Source organism: Triturus cristatus, chromosome 4_1 (genome assembly GCF_964204655.1).
Source record: "Triturus cristatus chromosome 4_1, aTriCri1.1, whole genome shotgun sequence".
NCBI lineage: Eukaryota > Metazoa > Chordata > Amphibia > Caudata > Salamandridae > Triturus > Triturus cristatus.
In genome coordinates, this window is record NC_140585.1 from 1,105,636,062 (window position 1) to 1,105,662,111 (window position 26,050).

General features: G+C 49.2%; 1 protein-coding gene across 1 annotated transcript in view; it reads left to right on the forward strand.

Annotated features, from left to right (window-relative positions):
• LRRK2 (leucine rich repeat kinase 2) overlaps positions 1 to 26,050 on the forward strand; it is a 1,602,077-nt gene that overhangs the window by 1,455,708 nt on the left and 120,319 nt on the right. The window contains exon 48 of the mRNA XM_085654107.1: positions 19,726 to 19,878. Coding sequence (XP_085510233.1) covers positions 19,726 to 19,878 — 153 coding nt within the window. The remainder of the gene's footprint in view (positions 1 to 19,725; positions 19,879 to 26,050) is intronic.

Here is a 26,050-nt window from a genome sequence, read left to right on the forward strand (position 1 = left end):
TTTTCTTGTTATGACACGGAGAATTCGTTCCTGAGCCCTAAAGTGGCTGTCAAATATCTCTGTAGATGTTGAAGCCAGCCAATCGGATCTTATATTCAATCGCAGCCTGAAATACCTATAAAGTTTCAACCTTCATTTCTTAAAAACTACTGAACGGATTTACACGAAATCACCAAAAGCAGACTTTCCTGGGAAAAGGTGTAGCTTTGTGACAGATGGTCAGGGTAACTGCTCTCCCCTTGTGCAGCTCTGTCCTTAAGGCACTGCCCCCAGCGCCTTCTGGTCTCCAGGTAGGTGTTTGAGGCCCTCCTCCACCCGCAGGCTCCTGCCTGCACCTCATCCCTGGTGGTCCAGTGGACGTGCCTGCTCTTCTGCTGGTCCGCTCTATCTCCTTCTTCTGTCTTTATCTGTTCTGCTGTTTTATTTTGTTTTATTCTGTCCTTTGTGTGCTATTCTGTCCTTTCTTTCAGTTTTTCTGTATTTGTTGCCCATTTTCTGTTTGCCCAGTTCCTGCCTTTTTTCCCGCCGCTGCTGCCACAGTGGACCCTCCCCCCCAGTGTGTTGCCACTCCCGCCTCCCAGCTGCTCTCCCTCACCAGCCCCTTCTTAATGGCGGCTGCTACTCTACAGGGCAAGCAAGACCTCTGACCCCCTGGTCAGGGTAACTGCTCTCCCCTCGCACAGCTCCTTCCTTAAGGCACTGCCTCCAGCACCTTCTGGTCTCTAGGTAGGTGTTCGAGGCCCTCCTTCACCCACAGGCTCCTGCCTGCACCTCATCCCTGGTGGTCCAGTGGAAGTGCCTGCTCTTCTGCTAGTCCGTTCTATCGCCCTCTTCTGTCTTTATCTGTTCTGCTGTTTTATTTTGTTTTATTCTGTCCTTTCTGTGCTATTCTGTCCTTTCTTTCAGTTTTTGTTGTATTTTTTGCCCATTTTTGATTTGCCCGGTTTCTGCCATTTTTCCCACTGCTGCTGCCCCCGCGGCCCCTCCACCCCCTGCTTGTTCCCACCTCCCAGCTGCTCTCCCTCCCCTCGACCCGTACTTAAAGGCGGCTGCATGCAGCGGGCGCGCCGCTGCAGCTCGGAAGGCATGCCAAAGGCAAGCTTCGTTTGTGCCCGTCTGCGACCAGCGCCTGGGACCCTGGTCCTTCGACCCCACGCTTCTACGACTCAGGGACTCTCCACGCACTCCATCCTGGACGTAACAACAACTGCCAGTTCTCGACGCCAAGCAACTCCCAAGGCCCGATCTCCTGCTGACACTGTCGCCGCACCTTCGCCACCTCCAGACACAGACAGATACTGCCAGACCCACCAGACGCCAGCGCACCCAAACTCCTGAGATGCATCCTCCTCAACGTATGCTCCCTGCATAGACACGCAGTAGAAGTTTGGGACCTCCTCAGCTCCCTCCCCCCCAACGTCGCCTTCCTCGCAGAGACCTGGACCAACGCAAGCTCTGCTCCTGACATTGCAACTGCCGTCCCCAACGGGTACAAGATCCTGAGGAAAGACTGCCCTGGAGGAGACCTCCCCATCGTCCACAAATGCTCCCTCCGACTGACAACCTCCATCTTCAAAGGATGCCTCACCCCCCATGGAACAAATCCATTTCCAGCCCAACCCCAGAATGACACGCCGAAGCACACTCACCTACAGACCCCCCGGACCCTGCTCGCCGTTCACCAACACCATCACAGACTACATCGCACCCCACGCCCTCGCCTCCATGAACTACGTTCTGCTTGGAGAACTGAATTTCCACCTAGACAACCTCAGAAAAGACTGACTCCACTGCCTTCCTGGAGAAATTTGACAACATTGGACTGAAGCAACTCGTCTCAACCCCCACTCACACAGCGGGACACACTCTCAACCCCATATTCGCCGGAGGAAACAGCATCCTCTTCAGCCCCAACATGGAACTGCTCTGGATGGACCACAACTGTGTCCACTTTTCCTTCTCAAAACCCACCGCACGCAAGCCTACGCTGCACCTCCCACGCAGAAGCTGAAGCAAGATCACCAAAGAGCACCTCACCTCCGCCCTCAGCTGCACTCCTCCCTCTACCATGCCAGACGCCAACACTGCAGCCAACGACCTCCACCAATTGATCGCCAACTGCGCCAACACGCTCAGCCCCCTTCAGAATGCCAGCAGACGACACAACGCGAAAGTCACCTGGTTCACCACGGACCTCCGAGAATCCAAGAGCTCATGCCGATGACTGGAGAAAGCTTGGAGAAACAGCAAAACCCCGGAATCACACACCGCCTACAGGGTTGCCATAGCGGCACGCCACCAACTCATCAGATCCACGAAGAGAAACTTAATTCAGGACAGAATCTTCTCCAAATCCCCCATCTCCAAGGAACTCTTCACCATAATACAAAATTACACCAGACCCCACAGTGAAACCACCGATGTCCCTCCCTCCCATGACCTCTGAAACAAACTCAGCTCCTTCTTCCACCACAAGATCAGCACACTCTACGACAACTTCGACGACCAAGGCACCGGTACCACGCCATCCATCAGCTTCAGCACCCAGAAGACCCTTCTCACCTGGACCTCCATCACCACAGAAGACACCGCAAAGACTATGAAGAACATCCACACCGGAGCACCCACTGACCCCTGCCCGCCGCACATCTTCCACAGGGCCACCTCCGCCATCGCACTAGAACTACGACGAACAATCAACTGTGCCCTCAAAACAGGCACATCCCCCAACGACTGGAAATGTGCCAAAGTCAAACCCCTCCTCAAGAAGTTCTCCGCAGACCCTACGGACCTCAAGAACTACAGGCCCATCTCTCTCCTCCCCTTCGCCGCCAGAGTGACTGAGAAAATCGGCAACACCCAGCTAACGCACTTCATAGAAGCAAACAACATCCTCAACTCATCTCAATCTGGATTCCGCAGCAACCACAGCACCGAGCCAACCTCCTAGCCACCACTGACGACATCTGCATCCTCCTTGATCACGGCCACACGGCAGCCCTCATTCTACTAGACCTATCAGCAGCCTTCAACACCATCTCCCACCATACTCTAGCCACTAGAGTCCACAACGCCGGCACACAGGGAACTGCTTTAGACTGGATCCGCTCCTTCCTCTCTGGCAGAACACAAAGAATAAGACTCCCGCCCTTCCTCTCCGAACCCACAAAGATCAGATGCGGAGTACCCCAAGGATCCTCCTTCAGCCCCACGCTCTTGAACATCTACATGCCCCCCCTGGCAACTATCTTCAGAGAACACAGACTCAGCATAGTATCCTACACTGACGACACCCAGCTCATTCTTTCCCTCACCAAGGAACCCGACATCACCAGGCACAGCTTCCAGGAAGGAATGAAGGACTTCCCATCCTGGATGAGCAGCAGCAGCTGCCTGAAGCTCCTTGGACCCACCCCGCTGCGTGGGACGACTTCTGGTGGCCCTCCCACACTTGGAAACCCTTCCACCCGGACCACACCCGCAACCTCGGCATCATACTCGACTCCTCACTCACCATGAACCGACAGATCAATGACGTGTCCTCCACTTGCTTCAACACCCTCCACATGCTCTGCAAGACCTTCAAATGGAACCCCCCGGCTCCTGGAAGACCGTCACCCATGCACTTATCTCCAGTAGGCTGGAAGTCCGGAAACCCTCTCTACACCGCAATCAACAAAGTTCTCCTTCGCAAACTCTAGACCGTCCAGAACGCCGCAACCAGACTCGTCCCCAGCATCCCACGACACAACCACATCACCGAACACGTCCGTGACAACCACTCTCCGGGCCCCTCTCGTACCTCCTCTCAGGCGGCTGCCACTTTGGAGGGTGAGTCGGAGGTTGTATCATCCCTGGCGCCGCCACAGGGGTTGCCGGGCGACCTTTGCCTCCTTCTGGGCCGCGGCCGGTGGAAGGCTCCGGGCCCCTCCTGTTCCCCCACGCAGGTGGTTGTCTCGGCAGGGATAGGGCCTGCGCCGCCCCGGCACCGCTCCGGGGCCGGTGCGGCTCCAGCTCTACTCCGGTCCCTGCTCCGGTCTCCAGTGTGGGGTTACTTGGAGGTCCCTTGTCCAGCGACGCTGGATGCCGCCGGTGTCCTGCCTCAAGCAGTGGACTCTACGGATCCACACAGGGGTCGTGCCGCGGATTCGTCTTCGGACGCTCCTTCATCTCCGGAGGTAGGCTGCATATTGGTGTCGTCCTCCCCGGAGACTGGTCGCCGTGTGGTGTCCTTTTCACCGGCATCGCAGAGTGGCTCCCCGCCCTTCCTGAGGCAGGGGTGTTCGTCGGAAGAGCGGCAGGTCCCTCATTCTTCAGCTCGCCTGATTTCCAGGTCTGGCCCTTGCCCGCCCCGCTTGGCCTCGGGGACGGCCGCATAAGGTTGCAGCCATCGCCCACAGAGGAACTGCTTTCTCCACCTCGGGGCCCTACAGATGTGAGTGCGGCTTTCGCTCACGCTGTGTCCACGGCTGTGGGCATCCTACGCATTGGTGACCCGGTGGCTCACTTTCCAGCGGACCATCTGTTGGAGGTCCTTAACCAGGGCTCTGGTGGGAGGGAAATCTTACTTCCCTTTGAGGGTTCGCTCCTTTCTGCCTTGACAGGAGCTTGGAGGCGTCCTGCCTCCGGGGACCCGGTGCCTCCGCATCTTCTGCATCGGCACCTTCCAACGCCGCGTGACCCGGTGTGCCTGTCCATTCACCCCTCATCCGCCAGTCCCCTTCTGAGGACTGCTTTTCCCTCCCTGCCACCCCTGTTGGCTCCGCCGTCCAGAGAGGCCCGCTGGCTGGACACTTGGGGACGCAACATTTTCGCCTTTACCAGCGCAGCCCTGCGGGCCCTTAACTCCTTGTGTGTGCTGGCTAGGGCCTGCTCCTGTTTGTGGGACTCGGCTGAGTCTCTGGGGTCTGCAGCATCCCAGGAGTCTGCTCAGGTGGATTTGCGGCACCACGCATTGGATGGTTGAGAGCTTGCGGCATTTATTCTCCGCTCCGCTCTGGACATCTCTGAGGCACTGGGCCGGGTCATGGCTTCCTCAGTCGCCCTCCGTTGCCATGCTTGGCTTCGGGACGGCGTCTCCCGAAAATATTCGGGAGACGCTCATTGATCTCCCATTTGATGGCAGTCTCTTGTTTCATGCCCCGGCCAACTCCGCCATCCAGAGGCTCTTGGCAGGGCTCCGTCCTCCTCCTCCTCCATCCCCTCCTCAGTGACTTCTGAGTTAGGGTTCCTTTTGGGCCTTCATGGGCCGGCGGTTATGGTGGTGGAGTATTTTTTTCTGGCCGTTTACGTCCTTCCTTGGGACTTTGGCATTGTTGGCTGCTGGACGGCCCTTTTGTTGTTGTTTGTGAGTTCTGCAGGAGTTGTTGCTCAGACTTGGCCCTGAGATTGAGCCTTCTGCTTTGCGTGGGCTGCTGTCAATGCTGTGTCGGGGATGCTTTTTTTCCCCGTGTTTCTTTAGTTTCTTCTTCTGCTGCGGAAGTTCTTCCAAAGAGGGTTCCCATATATTGGAACTTCATGTGCCCTATGTGAGGTTATGGTAGCTGTCATATGGCTTGCGCTCTGCTGGAGGGTTCTGGTCGCCTTCGGGTACCTATTCTCCATGGTGTTTACGTAGGTTGCTTTTGCTTCCTGAGGTCGTGTGCGCGGCCACTCGTGGTGGTGGCCTGGGCCTCTCCTCCTCTCCCTCCTTCCGTTCTGTTGTCAGGGATGTCCCTGTGTTCTCCCTTGCCAGACGTTGCCTACTTGGCCTTCCTGGGGCCTCGGGCGTTCTTCTTGCTTCTGGCCTTGACTGCCGGCATCGTTCTGGCTGGTAGGCTGCTTTCCATCTGGAGTGGGCTCGCCTTCTTCTCCCTAGTTTCCTTGGGCTCTCTAGGCTTCTTCTTCCTCTTCTTCTTCCGTCTTCCTGTCTTGGCATTCGACGGAAGCTATGTTGGCTTGCCCTTGGTTCCTCTGCTGTGAGTGTACAAGCCGCTTCAGCCTTCTTTCCCTCCTACATCCCCTTGGGGTCGGTGGGGTTCTGCTTGTGGGGGTTCCCTTAGCCTGGCAGGGGAGAGCCTCTACCTGGTCCACAGATCTGGTCCCCTGTGGGGCCCTCTGTTCTGCATTGGCTGGTGCCGTCCTTTCGCAGACCCTCCTTCCCAGGGGGTATTGCTAGGGTATCTATTCTACGTGAAGGAATCTGCAGCTAGTAGTCTCCATCAGATGTACGATTCTAGCCGCAGATTCCTTCACGGCCCGCCCTTCCTCCCCTGTTTTGCGAGGACTCTTGGGTTGGTCTTCGGTACATGCCTCCCGGTGGGGGGGCTGTGTTTCCTGTGAGTGCCTTCCTTGTTCTTCCTGGCTCTGTCTGGGGGGCGGTTCATTTCTCCCTTGGTTCTTTGGAGGGTGGGGTTTCGGTGCGCCGGTACCCTGCTGCTCTGGCTACGCCAGGTTTGGGGGGGATTGCTTCTATCCTTGTCCTCCGTCCCCTCCCTTCCTTCCATTGCTATCCTCTGGTTTGAGGGTCCTCTGGCCATGTCTTGTCCTTGTGGGTGGTTGCCCTCCAGGTTGGGGTGGCTTGGTGGTTTGTTGTCCCTGTCTGTCTTGGGACTGGTCCCCTTCCTTGCTGAGGATGAGGGGTGTGGGCTTCCTACATGTGCCATGACTTTTATGCCTGTTCTTCCCTTCGGGGCACAGGTATGGAAGGTTATCTATGTGCGGGCAGGGTGGCTGCGCAGGTTTCTGCTTGCTTTTCTTCTTTCCCTGCCCTTGCGGTCTGCGGTGTTGGCACTGCCCTGGTGGTTTTGTTAGTCACTGTTTCTTTCCAATTTTTCTGCTTTTCGCACACTGTTCCCATGTTCCCACAGTTTTTTATCTGGTGGTTCCGCGTTGTGGTGTGGAAAAGTTCTCCAAAGAAAACTGACGTGGGCACGCCGGGGCGGGTCTTATGTGACCTCGCTGACGTCACGTACGCAGATGACGCCTGGACGGAGTTGCGTGATGTCACCCCGTCCCCTGCGTGCAGGGATGCTGTGGCAAACAGTTTCCGGATCCAGTCTCACGCCTGGGGATAATTCTACGTGAAGGAATCTGCGGCTAGAATCGTCTCTACCAGATACATCGTAACTCGTACATTTCTCCTATGGTAGATGCTAAAAAATGCCCAAATTACATTGAGACCATATATTGTAACTACAGCCGTCATTTGAAAGGAAAATGCAAGGGAAAAAACGGCATTGTTAGCCAATAGACTGCATTTTAAAGTATAACAGATAAAAACTGCCACTGTGCCAGTAAGACCTCAAGGACACTTTTTATCGTATTATGCCCCATAGGTGACAGTTAGGTCAGTTCTTTCTTCTGGCTTCTACAGTTAGGATCCTGGAGCACTGAGCTCTGGTGGTTTTTGACATTTTGTCAAGAAAGTTTCTTTAAAAATGCTATTTTTTGCTATCAGCGACGTCTTTAAGTACCTTGAGTACAAAAGACTGTTTTTCTGACTGACAAATATTTTTCTTCTGTAAAATAATGCCTTCGCTCTTCGTGAAGTGCCCTTCCTGTTGTAAAAAGAAGGTGCAGACTGATCCTCATTCAGTCTGTATTATTTGTCTCCCTGACTTTCACCTTCCAGAGACATGCCATCGTTGCCAGAAGCTGTCCATTAGAACTCTAAAGGACAGAGATAATATCCGGCAGCGTGGCCTACAAGTGAAAGAGGAAAGACAGGGTCATAAAGAGGCCTTGGGGAGTCTCAACCCGCTCCAAAGAGCACTCCTCTCATAAGACCACAGAGGAAGATCTCCTGAGGCACATAAATGCTGTCCCCCCGCAACGTCAACAGGTGGGGGGTCATAATCAAGGGAAATTCCTGTTTGTTCGCTGTCGAAGTCGACGTCGAGAGTGGCCTTGGAGTCTCGCCACTTGCCGTCAAGACAGTCTTCATCACTTGCTTTTGAAGACTTCTTTGTTGTCTAAGCGACCTTTCTCTAGATTGCCGTCGAGGCATTCGCTGGCAGCTCTGTCGATGCCGAAGTGGTGCCCGCCGTCGATGTTGAAACATACTCAATATCAAAAGGTACGCCGTCAGAGAAAATGCAGCGATCGTCGATGTCGAAGCATCCTTCGACTGCGAGGATACTCCCAAAAATGTACACCGCTCGGCCACGTCGAGGTCACATCAGTCGACGTCAAAGCAATGAGAAATGCAACGGCCGATCCCATCTAAAAGACTATCCACATCAAGAAGCCGTTCTCACTCATTGAAGTTGCAGATTTTCCCACCAGTGTCAGGGTCTCCAGTACCAGTTAAACCTGCTTCTGACCCACCCTTAAATCTCTCCACACATTGGCAGGAAAGTGTGCGCAATTGGCGTAACCGCTCAAATTTTTCGCAGACCTACCGTCCATCCAGGGTCACTCTGCGTATGCCATCATCAGGGTGCACTCATCCCCGGCACTGTCTCCGGAGTCTCCATCCACACTGCCAAAGAGACATGCAGCTTCCCTGTAGAGGCATAGATCAAGGTCCAGAACTCTGCAGAGGCGTAGATCAAGATCCAGGACACGCAGATGCGCAGATCAAAGTCGCCAAGAACAAGGTCTACTGTCATATCCTGAGGGTTTCATTGGTCCAGATCATGCCATGGCAGGTCCACTGCTTCCCGTTCCTCTGTCAGAGATTATTCGCCAACACTAACAGACACATCGCCTACAAGGGTTACTCCTGTGGATGACTTAACCACATTTAACGATGTGTTAATTAGAGGCGCATCAAAATTGAACATTGACATTCCAGCACCTACTACATTGTTCTCAGTCATCTTCGAGACCCTGCATCACAGAGCGGCATCAAGACCACTCCAACCTTTATTCCCAGTCTGCTAGAACCAGTGATGCAACTCTTCCTGTCTCCAGCTACTCTCCGAGCTGTGCCATCAAGGATCCTTAAGAAATATATGGCTCCGGACCAGGACCCTCTGTTTCTAAGAGCTGATCCACCACCATCATCATAGCTGCTGCTCGCAAGACTCACTCTATCACCTCCTCATCAACAGTTCCTCCTGATAAGGACAGCAAGCCGATAGAATCCATAGGTAGGAAAATGAGCAGAAAATCCACCCCCTCTATTAAAGTTGACAGCGCTTTTGCTTTGCTAGGGAGGTACCATAGATCATTGTGGGACTCTCTGAGCAGATTCAAGGAGAAGTTACCAAAAGAAGTTATGGCTTGCAAGAAATCCTGCATGAAGGGAGACAAGTATCCAATTAGGACATAAGTGCAGCCCAGATGCCTGAGATCTCGCTACATATGGGAGTATACTCCCACTGCATCTGCGCCAGAAGATCTTCCTGGTTTCTCCTTAAAGACCTACAACAAGAGGCCCAGCACGGATTATCAATCTGCCTTTCACGAGAAGTTCATTATTTGGCATTCATGCGGATAATGAAATGGGCAAAATGAAGGCTGAGCTGGATACATTGAAGGCTGTAGGGCTGGAGAAGCAGGAGGAGTTCCAAAAAAAGTTCAGACCCTATGATAGACACTATTACCAACAGAGGGTTCAGACCCCTCACTGGACCTTGCAACAGCATCTAAGCCGGCCTAACTACCATGCCTGCAGACCAGCTCATGGTAGAGGAGCTCAGCGACAACCCAAATCCTCTACCAAACCACTGGCCAAACAAAGAATCATCACTTCCCCCTTCTCCGTTACCCACTCCTGTGGGGGGAAGTATCATAAAAAACTTGGGCGAGTAGCTCACCATTACAAAAGACCTGTGGGTCCTAAATATTGTTCAAAATGGGTACTCACTTCTTTTCAAATCCCCTTCTCCCACGGTTCCATGAGACAAACCCATCATATCATCAGCAAGACCTCCTTCAAAAAGAAGTTGCCAGTCTGCTCCAAAAGAAGGCCATTGAGAAAGTTTATTTTTCTCAACAGGGACTAGGAATCTACTTTTTCTATTTCCTGGTGCAGAAGAAGGGTCCCAAACAAGAATTCCAACCCATTCCGGATTTGAGAGTTCTGAACAAATTTATTTGAAAAAGAAAAGCTCAGGATGCTGACCCCTCACCAGATCTACCCACAATTACATCAGGAGGATTGGATGTATTCGATCAATCTTCAGGATGTATACTTCCACATCCTAATCGCCCCAAAACACCGAAAGTATCACACACTTTCAAGTGGTATCCAAACATTATCAGTACAAAGTGCTACAGTTCGACCTAAAATCATTACCTTGCACATTCTCAAAATGCATGGCCGTGGTTGCAGCGGCTTTAAGGAGGTGGAGAATCTACGTCTACCTCTACCTAGACGATGGCTAATAAAAAGTTCCCCTGTCACAAACACTACAGAGACTCTGCAAAGTCTAGGTTTACAGATCAACTTCAGAAAGTGTGTACACAAGCCAGTTCAGATTCTGCATTACCTGAAGGCTACTCTAAATACAAGAGCCACAAGGGTGAATCCTTCGGAGGAGAGACTATCTTCAATCAGTCTGAAGTGCTACACTCTTCTTCACACTCCACATCCATCAGCCAGACAGGTGGCTTCTCTTCTAGCTTTTATGGCCTCTTGCATATTCACTGTCCCTCATGCAAGATTGCATATGAGACCTCTGCAGTTATCTCTGGAGGATCAATGAAATCAGTTTTTGAACCGTTGGACTGACAAACTGACTCTCTCAAAAGTGGCTCTCCAATCGCTGCCATGGTGGTCCCAACTGCAAAACCAACTGGTGGGAGTCCCTTTTCATCAGGACCCACCCACACAGACTCTGATCACGGATGCCTACCTTCAGGGGTGGGGTGCTCACATGGTCCTTCTGCAGACTCAGGGATTTTGGTCAGACAGGGAACAGCAATATCATATCAACATGCTGGAGCTAAGGGCGGTTCACCTAGCACTAAAGTTATTTTATCCATCTATAACAACAAGCTGGCCTGAACAGACAATACGACTACAATGTATTATCTAAACAAGCAAGGAAGACTCACTCTCGACCCCTCTCTCTGGAAGTGCAGGCCATCTGGAAGTGGTTAATAGCCAGAAACGTAACAATTTCAGCCATTCACCTGCCAGGAGTCCAAAACACTCAAGCAGACTCCCTCAGTTGCAACATTCCTGAAAATCACAACTGTATTCTACACAACAACGTCTTGCAAGACATCTTTCGGGAATGGGGGCATCCGCAAATCGCCTTATTTGCAGATGAAAACAACAAAAAATGCCTAGACTTTATGTCCAGGTTTTCCTGACCAGGGTCGATGGGGAATGCCATTTTGATAGACTGGTCAGGGAAATTTCTTTATGCATTCCCCCCAAGTCCACTGATTCCTACAGTGATGAACAAACTGTACAAGTCCAGTCCCAGAATGACCCTCATAGCACCGGAATTGCCTTGCCAGTGGTGGTTTCCGGACCTGCTGTACCTATCGGAAAGACCACAAAAGACATTGCCATGCAGACAGGATCTCCTGTACAAGCTCGGAGGGCAAATTTTCCATCCCAACCTTCCCTCGCTGAGCTTTACAGCACGGCTCCTAAATTATTCCAGTACGGACATTTATGTCTCCCATAGAATTGTATGGACATTTTCAGAGAGTACAAAAGGCCCTCTACCAGAAAATCCTATTCCTTTAAATGGAAACGGTTTTACTTGTGGTGTTCCCAAAATGATCATCATCCAATTTTGGTTCAAGAGAATGTGATTTTACCTTATCTCCTCCATTAGACGCAGTCTGGTCTGCAATTTCCCTCCCTAAATGTACATCTCACAGCCATTACTGCTTACAGAAAGTCTCCTACACAGACTTCTATCTATTAAGTGTCTGTGGTCAAAGATTTTTTAAAAGGGCTAAAGAAGGTATTTCCTCCTGTAAGGTCACCTTCTCCCCTGTGGGAACTTAATATTGTTCTCTCTAAGCTTATGGGTCCTCCTTTCGAGCCTAAACACAAATCCTCTTTACAGAACATCACATGGAAAGTGGCTTTTGTAGTCTCTATTACTTCAACACGTAGAGTCAGTGAGATTCAGTCTTTATGTGCTAAAGAACCCTACACAGTGTTTCATGCTAATTGGGTAATCATGAGAACGCATCCTAGTTTCCCAATGTGGTTTCTGATTTCATATTAACCAAACTATTTCTCTACCAACGTTCTTTCCTAATCCCTCCACCCCAGCATAGAGGGCTTTACATTCCTTAGATATCAAATGAAAACTAAAGTTTTACTTAGATAAAATAAAATATAAAAGGCAAAATGACTGTCTATTCGGTAATTATGGTCCGATGCAAACAGGCATAGCTTCCTTCAAGCAGACCATCTCAAGGTGGATAGTATACTGTATAATTGTTTTCCCTACCAGTTAGCCAGCAAGCACTCACCTACCAGGCCTAAGGCCCATTGCACTAGGGGCAAGGCGACAACTGCTGCTCTACTGAGAAATTTACCCATTTCTGAGATATATACAACTGCTACAAGGAGATCTTTACATGCATTTACCATGCATTACAGCCTAGACTCAGGCAGATACTCAAGTAGGGCAAGTCTCTTTAAGGAATCTTTTTCGATAATTATAACTACAGCTATTAAAGGTTTTGGATTAATCCGCAGGTGTGTGGGATGGGCTAGCTACTGTATTCAGTGCTTATGACAATTGATGAGGAACCCCTGGAAAAGAAGGATAAGAAGCGTTGGACTTGCAGGACGCTTATTTTCACATCCCCGTCCTGCCGGTCCACCGGCATTACCTGCGGTTCTCGGTAGGCCATGAGCTTTTTCAATTTACTGTGCCCTCTTTGGCCTTACCAGCGCCTCTCGGGTGTCCACGAAAGTGATGGGGGTGGTCGTAGCTCATCTGCGCGTTTCAGGGGTTCCAGTCTTCCCCTATCTCGACGACTGGCTGTTAAAGGCGGGCTCGCCCCAGGCTGTCGTCTTCCACCTCCAGACTACGGGTGACCTCCTGCATTCCCTGGGGTTTTCCATCAACGTGCTGAAGTCGCACCTGATTCCCTCCCAGAAGCTTTGCTTCATCGGAGCGGTTCTGGAGACGGCGCAGTTTCGGGTTTATCCTCCCGAACAGCGAGTCCAGGACATTCGGGCTATGATTCCAATCTTTCAGCCCTCGTCCTGGGTTTCGGTCAAGACGACCTTGAGGCTGCTGGGACTCATGGCCTCCTGCATCCTGCTGACCAACCATGCCAAGTGGCACATGCGGGCTCTGCAGTGGGACCTGAAGTTCCAGTGGGCGCAGCATCAGGGGAACCTGTCCGACTACGTCCAGATCTCGGAGGGCACTGCACAACAATTGCAGTGGTGGCTCACAAATCAGCATTGGGTCAGCGGCAGATCCCTCTCCCTTCCCCAACCGAAGCACACAGTGGTGATGGATGCGTCCCTCCTGGGATGGGGCGGCCACATGGCAGAGGCGGAGATCAGAGGCCTCTGGTCTCCAGCGGAATCCCGGCTCCATATCAACTTTCTGGAGCTTCGGCGATCCTTCTTGCACTGAAGGCATTCCTTCCCTCTGTCAGGGGGAAGGTAGTGCAGGTAGGTAGGCACCAGTGGTAAGTATCTTACATGGCTCTGCATTCCTGTTGCGGAAAGTTGTGTACAGAACTGACGTCAACGCGTGTGGGCGTGTCTAAGTAGCTCCAGTGACATCATCTCGGCGAATACGATGCCAGCGACGCACGCGGAGCCACACGACGATGCCTATCGACGGGCAGGGGTACTGCTGATGAAAGTTTTCCGGATCCAGTCTGACGCCTGGGGATATTCTAAGGTAAGAAATCTATCACTAACTAATATCTCTTACAGATATATTGTTACACAAGTAGTAACTTGTGCTTCTCAGCCTTTCTGCGGTTGCGTGACCAGCCATCCCTCTTCAAATCCCCTATTGTGCATAGATTCTTGAAAGGTTTCTAACATACCTCAGTATGACATTATTCTAATCCTGACATTCTTGATGTGCCCTCCCTTTGAGGCCTTGCACATCTGTTGTCTCAGGCTCCTTATCATCAAGATAGCCTTCCTTGTGGCCATAACATCTGGCCTGAGATTCATTGAGCTTTATGCTTTGTCATCAAATCCTCCTTACCTGAACATCTACCCTGACAAGCTACTTCTAGTTGATGTGGAATTAGAAATGAGGAAGATATAAGAGAAGATTCGGGGAGATATAACCTATGTGTTTGGGAAAAGGTTTTTAATGACGAAGGACGAATGTCGAGGCTGCTTGTTTGGGCTTTCCATGATTTTATGTGTATAATGTATCAATTTTCTAATGTATATATGTATGTATATGACTACATTAGTAAATTTAGCATAAAGCAATATGTAATGGAGATAAAATCAGCACATATTTGTTGAGATTTCCAAGTTCTGAGCTAAATAGATTGAATGGGTGTCATTTATATTTTGGATTGTATACCACAGACCACATCATTTTGACACAGCCTCCCAACGTTTCCTGGTGTTAGGGCGACTCGGACCTAGATGGAGGCCCATTCCAGGGCCCTGCAGGCCATTTTTGGGTCACCCCCTCTCCCTGGCACGCCTTTGGGCCCCACAGTGGGGGTAGGGACTCGGGGCAGAGGCTCACCGGCGGGTTCGCCCTTGGCGCCGACCGAGTGCCTTGACTCCAGGTCTGGAGTTGCTGTGACTTTGGGACACGGCCCGTAGGGGCATCCCACTCTGACGTCTGGCCCTCCTGCAGTGTCTTCGCACAGCCCTGTGGGGCTCCCTGCGTCGTCGCTGGGTCTGGATGCAGCTGCAGCGCGGGGCTTGGCTCAGAGTCAGCATCGTTCCTTCCCGCAGGTTCCCACCTCGGTGGAGGTAGACTCGACGCCGGGCGGACAAGTCCTCTTCAGGGGTCGTCGACATCGATCCGGCACCGTTTCGACGTCGGCAAACGCTGGTTCCTCTGTTGGTAGAGGACGTGACCCCAGAGGGTTCTCCACCCTAGGGTTTTTTCACTGCTCCATGGAGCAGGTGCCCATGGGGCACTGGCTGGCTCATCATTCTGTAGACCGTCTGTCGTTTGGTGGACGGATTAGCCTGAGACCGTCCCCTACGGTTGACTCGCTGTCACCGCCTCGGATGGCCATGGAGGCTAGCGCAGCGTTTGCGAGGGCGATTCACAGGGCTGCGGATATCTTACAGATGCAACCGCCTTCTGTCTCCCAGCCTTTGGAGCCTTTGTTGGATATTCTTCACCAGGGCACGGTGGATGTGGAGACGTTGTTGCCTTTTGGCTGGTCACTACATTACGTCCTTCTGGGGACTTGGGCCAGGCCCTCATCTGTGGTTCCCGCGGGTCGTGCTATTGCACATCGCCATCGCCCGGCTCCAGATGACCCTGCCTGTTTGTCCCTCCAACTTAGGGCTCAAGGACCTGTGTTCCAGGCAGTGCTCCCTTCTTCGCCTCCTCCGTTGCTTCCTCCCACTCAGGTGTCTAGGTGGTTGGAGTTGTGTGGCCACTATGTCTTTGTGTTCACCAGCTCGGGTATTCGGTCCCTGAACACATCCTGAGTGTTTGCTTGGTCTACTTTTGCCCTTTGGGAATCAGTCGAGCAACTCCTTCCCTTTTTGCTCACCTGGATCGGCTTATTCGGGATAGCCGTGACATGGCGCAGTTGTCCATCCGTCCGGCCATGGACACCATTGACTCTGTGGGTGGAGCTATGGCCAGGTCAGTTGCTCTGTGTCGCCATGCGTTGCTATGTGATGGCAGTTTCCCAGAGAATGTTCGGGAGCGACTCAGTGATCTGCCCTTTGATAGGGTCAGTCTGTGTGACGGCCATGCCGACTCGGCGGTCCAGCGCCTCATGTCTGGGTTCCCCTGACTCACATGGTTTTTTAATACTCTGGGCGGAGTTTTGATTTCGTATGCAGTATTGTCACTGCTTTTCTGGGTTCCGTCTCTGGGTTCAAGGCATTGTTTCCGAGATGGGCTGTATGGCTGATCAGCTGTTTTTTCCCCTTTGTTTGGTACAGTTGGGCCTGCTGTTTGTTCATTTATTTTTTTCCTCTGCCTATGAGCTTGTCTCAAGAGGTGTCCCTTGCTTTTTATAGGGATGTGACGTACCCTATGTGGGGTATTCGTTAGCTATAATGTAGCTGCTTTTCCTTGTCCAGGAAGTTTTGGAGGCTCCCGTGGAGTCTTCTTCATATGTTTTCTGTCCTTCTTTGGACTTTACTTATGGGTTATACTGTAGGCTTCTCAATTCGTTCTGTTTTCCTGCTGTGGTAGGACGCCTCCTCTGAGGAGACCCACGGACTGGCGTGGCCCTCTTCTGGAGCTTCTGTGTTGCAGCCTACGGTTGTTCCGTAGCACTCTCCTGCGTCTGTGGATGCAGCCTGCTCCAGTGTATTGTTGGGGTTCTGCCGTATCCGGCTCACCCCAGGGGATTTCACGTCCTCCTGTCTTGCCTTTGTCTCATCTTTCAGCCTTCGTTATGCCCCTGACAACGTTGGCTGTCTTCAGCGTGAGTACGCGTCCATGTGGGTGCATTGTTCCCTTCCTCTACAGAAGGGTTTCTTTCTGTGTTCTAGGTGGGCACCACATGTGGATCAACACTGGGTGTGTGCGCTGTCACAGGGGGCCCATAGTATTCCTTGTGCCCCTGTCTTGGCCACGTTCTCTTCCTATGGTATTTTCTTCTTCCCTGGTGTTGGGAAGGGCTTTGGCTTTTTGCATAGCTCACACCCTGTCTGGGGTTTGCCTATGGGCAGTGGAGTCTTCGCCAGACAGGTGTCTGCGGCGTATTGACTTGTGCCCTTTGCTTTCCTCTGCCCTTCCCCGGACAGGGCTCAAGTTCTTCTGTTCATTGCCGCACACGGCTCAGGTGCTTCTTCTCCTGGTCTCTGCTGCGATTTAAGTGGACGTATTCTGTCTCCGGATGATCTCTAGCATCATCCAGTCTCTGCATATATACCTTTTCTGACACTGTATTTCTAGGTATTACTGACTCCTTCTTCTTCAGTAATGTGGTGGTCAGTATCCCCGCTTGTATCGCGGAAGCTCAGTCTTTCCTTCCCTGATCGGGGGGGTTGGTGTCGCCCCTTTTAGTGGATGGACATTGTATGTCCTGATATGTTTCACATCGGTGCCATTGGTACCACTTGGGCGACCCCCTATTCTCTATGGCTGCTCTTTGAGTTTCCCCTTGGTTGTCATTTTCATGCCTTTTTCTTATATTTCTATATGCTCTATATATGTCATGAGGTGTACTCACACGAGAGAGCAAGTATACAGGGTTTTCCTTTCTGTGGTTTCTGTGGATAGTCCCAGGTTCTTTTTTCTCTCTCTCTCTCTTGCTCTCTCTCTATATATATATTTTTTTTTTCTCTCTCTCTCATTTTCTCTCTCTCTCTTTTGTTTTCTTTCCTCTCTCTCTCTCTCTCTTTCTCTCTCTCTCTCTCTCTCTCCCTCCCTCGTGGCGTTGCGTGTGTCCGGCTTGCTGGTGACCTTGGGTAATTGAACCTGTGGGTATGGTAGGCTGGTTGACTACCTGGTGATGCGCCCGTCTTTCTCGGTAGACGCGCTCATGCTGTTGCTGTTACATCTCATTGGGCTTGTGCATTTGTGTGGTGTGGTTCTCATGGTACACAATGTCTGCTTATGTGTATTCTTATGATCCACATCTATGTATCTCCTGGTAGTCGTACCTTGTATGTCTCAGCATGATGACATCTGCCCCTGACATGTCATTTTTGGGCATCCGCAGTTGTGCACGCTCAATTTGTATGTTCTGACTCTGTCATACTGTTTAGTCTCTTCTCTGGGACTTTATCTCTTGCGGACCCAGGGATCCTATACTCAGTTAACTTCTCTTGCAGAGGTTTATGGCATTCTGCCATTATGCTCTGACCATTCTGGTTCTGTGATTTTGTTTCGTCCCTGTCTGGGTGAAAGTGGGCTTGTACCGCCTTCTGACGGATTGTGGTACCTTGTTTCCCTTGCTCATGCTTCCACTCTGAGCTCATGGGTCTGGTGTCAGCCACGCTGGCTTTGCTGAACATTATGGGTCTGGTGTCAGCCGCGCTGGCATTGCTGTCTCCACCTTGTTCCAGTCAATGCTATTGACGGATAACTTACCTTTGGGAGCTTGGTGGCTTTCAGTCGCAGACCCTCCTCCAATGGGGTATAGCTTTGGTATCTATTCTAAGTTCTCTTTATCAGATGAACGAGTTACTTACCTTTGGCAACGATGCATCTGGTAGGGACGCAGTCTAGCCGCAGATTTCCTAACGCCCGCCCATCTTCCCCGTTCTGCGAGGACCTTTCCAGGTTGGGTTCTATCCACTTTCCTCCTTACAGGTGGCTTTGGTCTTCCTGAGGGCCACTCTAGTTCACCTCCCTCCAGGGCAGGATGTATCATTCTGTTTTAGCAAGTTGGCTCTCCACCCATTCTCGTTCTTGGGTGGCTAGGTTATGTGCCCTTCCATGCTTCTCCACCCTGGTTCTTGTGGCGTGGGGATTCTCATGTTTTTCTACCTCCCTCCCCCCTCGTCTATTTCTCCCCGTTACTTTGGGGTCTCCTTGTCTGTGCTGCAGTTGATTGGGTTGGGGATCTTTTTGACTATGCTACAGTCCATAGGTCATTATGGGTGGTGTGGTCCACCTTCTCTGTTGTTGCACACTTGTGGTCACTTGCCATACGTCATGTTGTTCCAGTCTTGTTGTTCTTTACAGTTACATCCTGTGGTTACAGACTGTCTTTTATACAGTTCCATCCTGTGATTGCAAACTGTCCTTTGTTTGCCATGCCATTCATTTATTCAACATGGTGATGTTTCTCATCATTCTATGATTTCTTGTCGTTTCCAAGATTTTTTATCTTTTTTGACACACTGTTCCCATACTCTAACTTTTTTTGTAGTTGCTCCGTGTTGTGGCACGGAAATGTTTCACAGTAGAAAACTGACATCAGCGCGCCGGGGGGAGGGAAGACCGGGGGGGGGGGGGGGACTTCTATGGCTCTATTGATGTGACTTCCGTAGACGACGTCAGGACGGAGCTGGGCGACGCCGGCCACCCGGCGCGCAGAGGTACTGCTGGGGAAAACGTTTTCTGGATCCAGTCTGACTCCTGGGGCTATTCTATTCTAAGTTGAGGAATCTGCGGCTAGACTATGTCTCTACAAGTTACATTTATACCGAAGGTAAGTAACTCATTCATATAAACATCAACAAATGTTCCAAGTGGATTTTAAGATCTCACCCAGAGATGAGATGTGAGAAAGAATACTATAGGATGCTGAAGTGCAGGTCGAGAATCAGAGATGTGTAATTAGTGGAATGGTGGTAAGTGGCAGGAAATTATAATTTAGTAATGGGATAGGCGTTCTCTCATTACTTTATTGAATATTATATACGATTGTGCCTTCTAAAGTTCTGGAGGAATGTTGTTCAGAATATTGGGTTCTGCCCGTAGAAAGACTGGTTCAGAGTTTTGTTTTTTTGTTTTCAAATTTAGAAATTTTAAGCTCCAGTTCTTTGTTTCTGGAATTTCTATTTTCCCCTAGGTTAAAGATTTTATATGCTGGCCATAATATGTCGCGTTTATTAATGGGAAACCAGTTCAGTGGTGTCAGGATGTATGGCGAATAGTTGAGGAAACAAACTTTTTGATTTGAATATCAATAATAATTATTATGTGGGGCATGTTGTGATAATATTTTGAACTCATGTCAGTTAAAATGCATGTTGGTTTTTTTTTATTCCAGATCGCCTCAGCCATTGTTTGCTGATGCAAATATTATTTCCTTGGCAGTGGATAAATATATATATGTGGCAAAGAAGAATAGCTATATTGTGGAAGTATGGGATAGGAAGACAGATAAACGTATTGAGTTAATCAACTGTGTTCACTTTCTCAGGTAATGTGTCACATGGCTACTTATTGACTATTACATTTTCTGATTTACTGATAAATGATCTAAAATGAACTCCCCTTCCAAAATTATGTCTCTTTCATAATTACTCATTATTATTACATTTCTTATCAACAACCTAAGAACAAGTTTCAGATTCAAGAAAGATCAAAACAGTAGTGCATGGTAGATTTTTTTTTTTATTATTTAATTTACTGCAGTCACTAACACATTGTCGTATTTTTCTGAGCTTTTCATATGGTATTTTCTAAAGTATTCGACTGTTACAAATCGAGGTGGATGGAAAACTCTGGTTAAGTCTGAAATAGGAGAAATCTTACCTCTTTATATGATTTGCCTGAAGATTGAAAATTGACGTGCTTCACTGGCAAAAAATCCAAGGCACCCAAGCCATGTTATGCATTCACCTTTCCCCAATTCCTCCCCAGTTCCAATCCCCTGTCTTAGGTTCACCTTACCGCCCCCATCCAGGGCAGTTTTCTTAGGGGAGCACAGCATGCTGATAGCACCAGTCTGCAGCATGGAGGCGCACATCACAGATACTCCCTCTCCTACTTCAATCTCATCCTTTATGTGCCTAGTAGCTCAGGTTTGCACCAAAGCTAGAAAATTCCTGAGCATTATCAGGGACCAGGAAATGTAATTTTCATAATGCAATTACTATGCAGGTAATTACATTTCCCTTCCCTTGACGGCGCTTCGATAAGTCCTAAAATAAACTTTCTTACTTTGAAAAAACCAATGATGCTGGACAATTAAATGTGGAGGCTTAAGGAGGAGGGGAGCTTTTGTACCTGTGCAGTTCTCATATTCAAAACTGAGAACTGTATATAGAGTCCTCAGTTCGCACTATGAGTACTGCATGTACAGTACACCCATTTCATCTGCCATTTTGTTTTTCAGCTGTAGTAAGCGAATACTGATTCTGTGAAAAATGTGGTTTTGTGCCAGGCTTCATATTTGCTTGACCACAGAATAAACAAAATGCCCACAAATGAAGATGTATTAACCATAGACATATGTTGTTCCTATTTCTATGGCGCAAGATCATTAAGCACCGCAAATTATATTAGTTTCAGTTATGATACTTCTTTGAAAACTAGACACATGACTACACTGCCTTCGGTACTCACTACGCCCCCCCCCCCATCTTCTTAGGGTCTTTACTGCCTCAGACCTACCCCTATATTTCTTAACGTGATCCCCAGAACCAGTCTACCGCCCCCTCCCACATACTGGCTCACCCCTGAAGTGTGGTTCTCAACACGGACAGGCGAGATAACGGCCGTTCCCCAGCCCTCCATCAGGACCCTCTAATAATTGCGCTACCTCTCCACCATTTATTCTTTTGTGCTTCTTTTAATCACTGCCTACTACGCTCTTCAGTCAACATGGCACAAAATAGTTATCATGTCTCTAACCCCTTTGTCCTATCTGGTTTAAACTCGGTTGAGATTATCTACCTTCCCAACCTATCGCTAAAGGCTAAGAAGACCTTTAAGCACAATATCCTCAAGAGATGGCCTGAAACATTGATATCGGAAGCATATATCTCAAATAAGGGCACTATAGTGACTGATCTCATTTTCTACATCAACAAAAGAGCACAGTGGAGAAGGACCCTCACCTCTATGCTGTGCACCAAACAGACCAAAACTCCACATGGTTATCGTTTAACCATGCTTTCATCCCCGACCCTTATGGCGGAGCTGACTATCTCCCTTTACAATAATAGTAATGTCCTTATCCAAGCATCGGACTTGAACCTCAAGCAATTTAATTATGTCCTTTTGAGGGTCAAGAACACTATAACAAACTGAAACACCTCCACCGACAGTAAAAGTTGCCACTCACTGGCTCTGATCCCGAGGCGACTGACGGCCCCTCCTCTTCACTGCCCATGCTCCTATCTGTTAACACGCTTCCCACAGCTCGACCTAAGTTAACAGACGCCATCCTAACCGCCCACACCACGAACCTGTAAAACTCTTGTCTGTCTCGAGCCGAGGAAGGTCTAACGGACCAGAGTTGGCCCTTCCACCTTATTGCATCCCGGACCAATGCTCCACTTTTACCTTGCCTCACTTCCTATCCACTATCCCCTGTATCGCACACTACTCATGCCAATAACGGGAGTAATGACCACCCTAAGAGACAGGCAAGACTGGATAATCGCCCCCTAAGCCCTGTATCATCCATTCCCAGGGCCAGGATCCTTGTTGATGTTGCCTATCCGTTGACCAATAATAGACACTCACCCACACTATCACTACACGCCCCACCACCCTCTACTCCTCCCAATTCCACTCCACCTCTCACTATTCCATCTCCAAGCCCTGATCCTCTGCTCGAGCTCGACCCTATCTCCCTATATAAGTGTGCCGACTTTGCCAATGGTCCTACCCTCTACTAACACTACAAAAGCGGATTTTATCCTACCTGCGCTGGCTACTCATGCAAATAAGTGTTTGAACAATCATGGCTTCAAGAAAAAGATTGAGGACCTAAAGCATGATATCTCGGTAGTCAAAGACTTGGTGCAAAGCATTCTGCTTTTCTCCTTGATGATGGAGAAGCGTTGGGGTTCACCCCCGCACAGAAGAATGTTATCCACAACTCACAGAAGCTGTACGCTACCAAAGACATTACCTCCCTCTGCTCCTATCTTAGCTCTAGCTGGAGCTCGAGGCCGTTACCTAACCACCACTCTCGGCCCCACAGACCCCTACCTCAGCTATCTGATTAAGACATTCTCACCCTGCTGGGGTCCTACAGCCCCCTACCCCAGTTATCTGAAGAAGACATTCTCGCCCTGCTTGGATCCTACACTGACTCTAGAATGATCTCCCAACCCAACTCTACTCTCAAAATCCCCTCAATTACGGCAGACCCTGACAGGGAACCGAGCCTTAATCTCAGAAAGTTAAACATAAAGAACCTACGTCACATTAAAACCTCGACTCAAGAAGTGGTCACTTCCAACCTGCACATTAACGCAATGCTTCTCAATTGTAGATCAGCTGTGAAACCTGCTGATGATATTTCTGATCTCATCATTGTACATAACCTGGACCTTCTGATCATCACTGAAACCTGGCTCAATGATACTTCCTCTCCAATTCTTGACATCTTAATCCCACCCGACTACTCTATTCTCAGAAGTGATCGACTGGATAAAACAGGGGGAGGCATTGCCTGCATTCATCGCTCCAACCTCACAGTAAAACAATCCTCTTATACTGTCTTATCCTCCTGTGAACAGCTAGTCTCTGAAATCTGGAACAAAGGCAAGAAGATTTGTGTGCTGCACTCAATCTATCACCCTCCTGGCGACAATCTAGTCTTTACAGAGCAAATCATGGAGGTCATTAGCTCGAGCTCGGATCAAATATGCCAGATATTTCTCGGAGACTTCAACCTCCATTGGAATGACACAAATGATCCAATTGTCCACTCCTTTAAGACTTTCCCCTCTGACCTCAATTTCTCATAGCTCCGTAAAGGACCTACACACAATAAAGGCGCCACTATAGACCTCATCATTGCCAAAGACAACCTCATACAAATAATCCTACCCTGTGACTGGTCTGATCACTTTCAAATTCCATTTGTCATCTTCAACCCCTTAAATCAAAACAAATGACTCGCACTATGAGAGACCTCGACATTAACATGATAACCTCAATCACCAAAAATAAATTACAGCCCCCCCCCCCCTAATTTGACCAACCTTGACAATCTTTCTGAGCATTACATTAACACCTTTTCCAACATTCTTGACTCGGTTGCTCCGAAACAGCTCAAAAGGATTCCAGTCAACCTTTCTAAACCATGGTTTAATGGTGCCCTAAATTACGAACGGCGTAATCTAAGACTCTCTGAGAGACTCTGGAGAAACTCGCCTTTCACCTCAAAACTCTCTCAACTGAGGAGAATGAGATGTGTTTACAATAAACACATACGCCTGGCAAAAATCGAACACTTCTGACTTCAACTGGATGGAGCCAAAAATAGACCAAAAATACTATTCAAAATCATTAAGGAACAATCTAACCAATCTTCTAGCCAAATCTATACTCCATTATCCCTGCTCCCTAGTGGGGATGATTTTACAGCTCACTTCGCTGAAAAAATAATAAAAATAGAGCTGGAGCTATTACCCACCGCCCCAACTCTGCTACCCAAGATTCAGCCTGCAGAATTAGGGAAGGCGTCAGAATCCACGACAATGCACTCACCTCTGGGAGTTAAAAACAATGCCTCTTGGAGCCGTTTTCTCCTACCAGACTGCACTGAGATACTTAGCAACATGACATCTATCAAACCCTCCAACCACTTTGGTGATCCTCTACCCGCCAAGCTATATAAAGATTTAATCTCAGCCGTTCTACCTCTCTGGTCCAGGATCATTCATGAATCCCTCTCACAGAGAAAGATTCCGGACTGCCAAAAAGTTGGGCAAGTTACTCCCATTCCTAAGAAGCCCAATGCAGACTTATCAGATCCAAACAACTTCAGACCTATTACCAGCAGCATGACTTTAGCAAAATTGCTTGGAAAGTGTGTTCACTCACAGCTCTGTAAACATATTAAAAAATAACAACTCCTGAATACTCATCAGTCAGGAATCAGAGCAGGACACAGCACTGAAACGGCACAAACTCACATTGTGGATGACAACGTGAGAGCCCTCGACCAAAATGTCCCTGGTCTCCTGATCCTTTTTGACCTGTCCTCAGCCTTCGATACCATCAAACACAGAAACTTGATTGATCTCCTACAACATAGGATGGGATTGTCGGGCCCGGTCCTAAATTGGTTTGCCTCCTTCATTCACAACCGCATGCAAAGGATCAAAGTTAATCATACCCTGGGGTCCAGCACCCCTGTCCTGATTGGAGTCTCCCAAGGTTCTGCGCTCTCGCCCACTCTCTTCAACCTATTCATGGAGCCTCTTGCGGTAATTCTGAACAGAGCCAACATCCAATACCACATGTATGTGGATGATACGCAATTGTACCTGAAGATCTCCTCGCAAGAGGACATAAAAACTTTAAATGCTGCACAAGCCCAAACTCAGCAATGGCTAGCTCAGAACCATCTCCTACTAAATACTCTCAAAACGGAATTTCTTTTGATCACCCCACCTAATCACTCAGCTCCTACCCTCGACTGGATTAAACAACTAAATGCTCTGAACTGCATGCCTCATGTTGTAGACTCTGCCAAATCTTTAGGTATCACCCTGGATAAACACCTAAACATGCAGGCACACATCCGTCCTACTATTATGAGAGCCAATTTCCAACTCAACACACTGAAGAAAATCAAACCATTCCTTCCCCCCGAAGATCTCAGGCCGGCGGTTCAATTCCTGATTATCCCAAGATTGGAATATGGGTTGGTGACCCTCGCAGGACTTCCCAAAGCCAGCCTAGCCCCACTCAGAGCTACCCTGAATGCATCGGCCAGGCTTTTAACGGGTTCTATTGAAGCTAGAATCCGACTCAAGATAGCTTGTCTGACTCATAAAGCCATACACCACAATACCCCACACTATCTAGCAAACAAACTTGAGCCATCGGGCTCCAGCCGGAATCTCAGAAGTACTTCCACCCTTCTCTTGAAACCTCCAAGATTCAAAAAGAAAAGATCATACAACCGTGCGTTCACCGGTCTTGCTCCTAGAATCTGGAACTCTTTGCCAAACGAGATCAGATCAAATCCTTCCACTACCTCCTTTAAAAAACTGGTCAAAAGACTACTAATGAACGAACGCTAATGCGCCGATCATTCTCATATGTTCTGTTAATAAACTAAAACGTGAAATATTTTCACTGATGTTGTATGATATGTTCTCACCATCTTTTTGTTCTAGTCCTTGATCGCTCCTTTAACTGCTGATTTTTGCTATTCCGGGATATCCATCGCACATCCTGGTTCTTTATATGTGTATGATGTTTTTACTCGGAGCGCTCTAGTGCACCTCTGATACACCCTACTCCTTATTCGTGCATGTTTTCCCTCAGATTGTAATCTCACTCACCTTCCTTATGTTCTGTATAATTGCTGATGACAACGCTGTACAGCGCTCTGATACCCCTTCGGGGTCTTGTTCACGTGCTATAAAACTTTTCAAATAAATAAATATTTAGAG